This window comes from Manis javanica, chromosome 2 (assembly GCF_040802235.1).
Source record: "Manis javanica isolate MJ-LG chromosome 2, MJ_LKY, whole genome shotgun sequence".
Classification (NCBI taxonomy): Eukaryota; Metazoa; Chordata; class Mammalia; order Pholidota; family Manidae; genus Manis; species Manis javanica.
This window is the reverse complement of record NC_133157.1, coordinates 99,446,381-99,453,021: the sequence shown is the minus strand read 5'-3', so window position 1 is coordinate 99,453,021 and position 6,641 is coordinate 99,446,381. Positions and strand designations below refer to the sequence as shown.

The 6,641-nt window shown below is 43.7% G+C and overlaps 1 protein-coding gene across 20 annotated transcripts in view; it reads right to left on the bottom strand.

The window, feature by feature from the left end:
- Nucleotides 1–1,041: 1,041 nt before the first annotated feature.
- PARD3 (par-3 family cell polarity regulator) overlaps nucleotides 1,042–6,641 on the bottom strand; it is an 804,135-nt gene continuing 798,535 nt past the window's right edge. For all 20 annotated transcript variants that reach the window (XM_037010348.2, XM_037010345.2, XM_037010349.2 and 17 more), the window contains one exon: nucleotides 1,042–3,087. In XM_037010348.2, coding sequence (XP_036866243.1) covers nucleotides 2,691–3,087 — 397 coding nt within the window. In that variant the 3' untranslated portion in view covers nucleotides 1,042–2,690. The remainder of the gene's footprint in view (nucleotides 3,088–6,641) is intronic.

Sequence of the window (6,641 nt, the reverse complement as noted above, 5' to 3'; positions counted from 1 at the left end):
GTGACGTGTTCTGGAGCCACAGGTGACATGTGTTACACACAATTGCTCCATAAAGCATGATGCCATTCCTATGTCACCTGTATCTATTCCTGCTTCTCTGCCTACTATGGCTCAGGTTCTGATTTGGGTCCCCACCACCTTTAATGTTACCTATCCTGGTCGACTTTTGTCAGCTGACATAAACAACCTGTGAGTTTTGGCATTTGCCACAGGCCACCTGGTCAGTGAGAAAATTAACAAATCTGTCCATCCTCCCTTTTCTACTTTCCCATGCCAGGCATGCATATAAAAAAGCAAAGATATGTTATTTCCTTGGCTTGCTATATACCTCTCACTGCTAATCCTGAGGTGATAGAATTTGGATTTAGAGACAGGATGAGGGCTGTTATGACAATCAACTGTTGCTAGGCATGCTACCAGCAGGGCATTTCTGATAAGTTTTGACAAAGCTTGCCCTTTGGGTGGGGCCCACAGCTACATTTGTGCACAGACATACCTAGGATGTATTGCCCTTTATGTTTTTGAGGCATCATACAAATATGAATGTGCGTGCCCATCCAAAACAGCAAAGCCTTGTTTTGTAATTTGGATTTGGGACCAGGGCAGCAACAGAAGCAGACCAGAATTTGGACCTTTCTCTGGGCTCACAGCATGCAAGGCTATTAATCATTGCAGTCAAACACTGGCTTGCTGAAATGATCCAGAGAGAGTGAAGGGCAATATGGAAATATTATGTAGCTTCCTGAATAATTTTCTTTTATTGAGTTCTAGAGCATTGACTCCTTCCACACAGATTCCCCAGGCTTCTTCGCCAGCCTGGGCCTTCCAGAGGACTCATTAAGAAGTTCCTCCCTCTCCTACTCCCCTCAATTCAGGTGTTCAAATAAGCAATCAATCACCCATTTCCATGTTAGCACACTGACAGATATGAGGGAACTTCCAACTTTCTCTAAATAGGGGGAAAAAAATCACATCTGTTAATATATTTTTAAAAACACCCAGCTAGGAGAGTTTCCACAGGAATACTACAGACATCCGAAGAACAGGAAGAAATATGCCTTTTATTAGGAGTTTCATATGTACAGGAAAAGCTGTTCCTCACAACCCAGAGGGCTGTGAGAAAGAGCCACTGTCATCCAAGGTCACCAAGCTTGAGCTGGGAACACCACTTAGACATTACCGCACGGTATGAATGCACAGAACTATTACACAGAAATGCAAAAGAGACATAAGTACATGTATGGACACTTCACGTATTTTCTAGAAACAAGTGGACACAAAAATACAATGTGCCAGTAAAAAACAAACAAACAGGCATATCAGTACATGTCTTTTTTTCTCTTTTTGTTAATACATGGTTCACTGAGCTTTCATTTGAAGCTTTTATCACATCAGGATTTGCAGGCACTTTAAAAAACCTAGCTGTGGTTTACAGTACATGATGTTCAGACCAACATATGAAATTGAAGGAGCAACTGAGGTCCTCATGACCCCACACACATTAAAACATTGACACGAGAGCAATCATTTTGCTACCACCGTTAGGGGACACCAGAATGTTCTCTGTGTGATGTGTGATGGTTTTTCCCTTATTTGTCTCTTCTGTTTCACTGCAGAATTATTTAGTAGTGTGGATGGTATCACCAGGCAGAGATGAAGCATGTGGATGCACAAGACAAATGGTATTTCCAACTGACTTTAAGAGCCGTAGGAAGCAGATGCGTTTTTAGAATCCCAAAATGACTGTCTGATTCATCTTTGTCCCACTCTATATCCTTCTTGCTAACCAACCTGTCAAACAAAAACTGATTAAAATAATAACTGGGATGTACTGGGCTAAAAGCTCATCCTGGGAAAGTGATTTTCTTGGCTACCACGTCCCATATCATGACACACATACAGGGCTGGTGGGCAGGCATGGTCCCTCCCCCACCCTAGGTCACTCCCATCTTCCACGTTCCCTACTCAGAGCTGTAGTGACTCAGCACACGTGTCAGGAGCACGACAGAACAAGTGTATTTATAAATGCAGACTAGAATGATCACTTTATTGGTAATGATGAGTTATAAGGCAGTTGCAAAAGGACCCCCACAATAACCAGACAGTGTTGGCATATGGCTTAACTCCTTTCACAGGATGAAGGAACTGTCCGGTTAGCAGGAGCTTAGAAAGAGCAGGGAATACCACACCGAGTGCAAAGTACCATGAATGACTGTGCTGAGAGGTCCCGTAAAGCCCCAATTTCTGGTGTATGTCACCCACTTACACCCACCTGAGACTGAGATGTTATCTCACATCTAAAAAAACTTAAAAGGGAAAAAAGAGGGACCAACGTCAGTCTCAGCTTCAAGGTAATCAGTCGCCACAAATTGTAGGGGGCATAAAACAAAGCCATGGACGTGTGGCAATTGGGCCAAGATGCTTGGCACTCCATAGAGATGCAGACTGTGTGACTGCCTCGAACCGATGATTGTCAGGTGGTGGGAAATCCTTCCATGAAATCGACGTTTGAAACACAGTGGCAAAGACATTAAGGCCTTCCATTTCTTTGCCCACACTGCTTAAAGGCACTGATACCAACAACAGAAATACTCCGTAGTACCACCAAGGTTTTAAAAAAATTCCCCAGATACACGTCTTCAAAGGAAAATGTCTTTTATTGCATGACAGTGAAGCCGCTGCTCTTCTGCTCAGGAATAGAAGGGTCTCCCTTTCTCGGGAGTCTGGAGTCTGTTCAGCCTCGCCACCTGAGAAGGAGACGGGGGCACATCCTGCCGGAAGGGCCCCTTGGTTGGCGTATAACTGGGGTCCTGCCCTTTCTTATAGGAGTCATAGTTGTTAAGCCCCTCGGGAGGAGAAGGCTGCTTCTTCATCTGCTGCTCCTTCCGCCTCTGCTCCTGGCGCAGGAGCTCCTGTGTCTCCAGCATCACCCTGGCGTTGAAGCCATGTCCCCCCAGGTAGCCGTTCCGGGAGCCTTGGTAGCTGGAGTACCTGGGGCTCTCCTTCGCACTCTGGAAGCCTTCCCCAGGGGAGTAGTTCTGCTCCCACGAATCCTGGGAGATGGCACTGGCGTTTTTCCTGCTTTGCCTAGAAAAGCAAAGCCCAGAGGTTAGAGTGAGAGTTGGAAAAAAGAGAAAAGCAGGGAAGGGAGGAGAGGGGTTTCATATCTCAACAAATATTATCATGTTCCAATCACGTGCCAGACACTGTGGTAGAGGCCAGATGCTTAATACATGACTGTCTCAGCAAGCTCACGTCTTAGGGAACCCAACAACAGCCAAACAAGAGAGAGAACCAAGGATTTCAGTGGCTATCTGGCAAAATGGTCCTCCTTCTGAGTCTGGGTGGGAACTATCTGTTCTGCTTAGGGTAACAGGATCTTCTGCAATTTAGACATGCTGGCAAGATGCTACAGAGGAGGCTTAGAGATTTGGCAGCTTCTACCCCTGCAATAATTGCTTGGTTTAGAAAGTTACAATTCAACTGCAAACAAGCAAAACAAATATTTTACACAGCTGCCACTATAATACCAGAGATGCTTGCCAATATGGAATACATGTAATGGATTATAATATGAATTCAGTCATGCAAGATTTAAGTCTAGGCTCCTTTATGATTAAAAATGCAACAGGCAGTCCCTTTAAGTTGCAGCTTTCAAGTTGTATATGTCAGCAACTGACACTCCTCAGAATACATGCTCTTCAAGACTGTAGAGACTGGATGTCTACAGAGTAAGCAGTATTTTCCCTCTACACTGTACCCTCACCAAAGGCCAGGATAACCTATTTAACTCAGTTTCTGTCACCTGCAGGATAGGAAAATATACCAGCATCATAGAGAAATTTCAAATTCTTATCACTTCTGCAATAAAGTTGCACATCATTTTTAGGAAACATTATTATTTTCAAACATCTTTAATTTACTATCCAGTTTCCAGATGCTTTTATGAATTTGCAATAAGATTGGCTATGATAAAGTAAAACAAATTGGTGCCAGAAAGGAAGACATGCCCTAATTTTTTGCCTTAAAAATGGAAGAGAGGAAGAGAGAATTGAGTAATAAAGCAAAATATATTGCTCCATTTATCAACAAGAAAATCATTTGGTGACAGTATATATTACTCAGCCATTCACATCAACACACACAACATGACAGAGTGCTCAGGAAGACTCCTGTACAGGGAAATAAAGATCATGTGGCCATTGGGTCCCCCACAGGAATGAAGCAATTTGCATTTTGAATGAAGCAACTGGCAATATGGTTTGGGATGAAATCTTCCCATTTTCCATATGGCCTAAGTATAGTCAGGAATATTTTCAATAAGGAACATGAACTAATGCCCAGCATCTGGATATGATAATGATTAATTGAGCAGTCTACCGTGTATCTATTTGCTTCTCCTTTAATGGGAATTAGACTATTTGTACAATCAGTACAGGCAAGAATCCTTAGATTTGATGGAAGATTATTTGCCTAAAGCACTGATTATCTTCACTTAAAAAGTCGTAAATTAATCTGCCCAGAGACATGAACGATGAAAAATGCCAGTGTGAAACTGGGGATTTGACATTAATCATGAAACTTTAATTAAAAGAACGAACTTGTTACTGATGTTACTTGTTACAGCAAAAGTGGGATTCCTTCATAGATGGGTTATCAATTTAAAGAACCAGAAGTAGATTGCAGAAATCTCACCTCTTCATCCTTGGCCCACTGAGACCCACTGATGCTCTCCATCCCCCACTGCCCAACTCCATAAAGCTCCACAGCAAGTTGGGCACCATAAGTTGAATCCTGAATCATTCCAGGATGAGTCTTTTTACATTTAAAGAGAATTCACTAAAGGTTTGTGGGGGATGGATATTATGACAACATGGGAGAAAGGATTTCTTGTGGCTAGAATTTTCTTCAAATTAAGCAGTCTAGAGACATGGGAGCAGACCTCCCCGCAGTCTGAAGTGAAATACATGGGGAATGTACATTGACACAGATACATATACATGTATACTCAAGACACGTACCAACATGTTTCCTTGGTATCAATAAGCTCTTGATTAAGGAGAGGAGAAGAAATGAGTAGATCACACAGAAACACAAGAAAGCTTCAGAAAAGAAGCATTTCCTGCACTAGAATACCAGTCACCTGGCTGCCAGACACAGTGGCAGAGTGGCTAGGATAGGAGAGGCTTAGATTCAAACCCTGAGTCTCCCACTTGCCAGCTGTGTGACCGGAGGAGGCCTATATTCATTGGCCCATTTGCCTCACCTGTGAAATAGGCATGCTATCTTACTTCACAGGGTTATGGGGAGAAGTGCATGAAATAACAAAATGCTTAGAATGGGTGATGTAGCACCACAAGTGGTTGACTAATGAGTTTGGTGGAGTAGTTTGAACACAAAGTCACTCTGCCTTCAAAGATTAGGCTCTAGGTTTTCGGGGGCATCTTTCTGTCCAAGGAAAAAAGTAAACAAAAATATAGCTGTCCACCCTTTGTCAGAGGATTAGGTAGAGCTCAAGAAGCAGAGAAAGGCACCAAACAGAAGGACCCCCACCAAGTGAAGGCAACTTGAAGACGCTCCTTCCTCTGAAGGGGGCGCTCGGCGGTCCTGTGCCCACTCGGACAGAAGCACAAAGCACAGCAGCAGAGCCCAGTTTCCTTTCCCCGAATTTCCTTACGGCCAACACAGGGCATTGTTTGCTCCAGGAATGAGCTCACTGGAGACGCCTGAGCCCGCTCCAAGCACATATCCTGGTTTGCCAGCAATCATCTTACTGATGCTCCTTCCAGGACCACCTGGAGACCCGTGTTACGTGGAGGGCTCCCACCAGACCCCATGCCTGACGAGCCATTCCACCTCTGAGGGGAGGAGGAGGTGGCAGGCCTAAGAACCAAGGCTGACGAATCAACGGGCAGCTTGGAGACAGAAGAAATGGGCCTGGAGGGGTGGCCGAGTCGGGGTACAGAGGCCCAACAGGGAAGTGAGACGTGCAAAGCAAGAAGTCAGGCGCCAATGGACATGAAGCCAACAGAGGGGGCAAGGTGAAGGGCAAATGCAGAGACAGCAGGAAAAGAAACAAAATTGAATAAAGGATCTTAAGTCTATCAGTGACTATGACTCAACCTATTTCTACTCAGTAGAGTTGCCTTTTGGATACTGATGAACCAATTTAGGAATTTAGAAAGTAAAAAAGAAAACTAATTTAGAAATTGGAAAAGAATAAAAAAAGAAATCCTCATCTGATTGAGAATGGAGTGTGGGGCCTCTCGCATCCCTCTCCTCAAGGACTAGTATTACCACTTGGCTAGTGTCTCTTACTGACATTTCCAAATGGAATTTGAATTCTGTCTGTAAGTTTCCTTAATTACAGCTAGAAATTACAGACCACTCAGGCTCATATGCCTCCCTCTAATTCAAACCACCTCATCTAGAGTGACTGATACAAAGTCTTGACCATTTGTTTTATTTTATGCTCCACTTGGCAAGTGAACTTTTGTGAGCGGAATCTTTTTGGTATCAAATGTTATGCCAACTTGTTTAGACAAAACTCTGCAGAAGTCAAGTGTCATTGAGGAATATCACATGTCAAAAACTTAGATTCGCCTCCAGCCCACGTAGGTGATTGCTGTCTACCTCTGTGC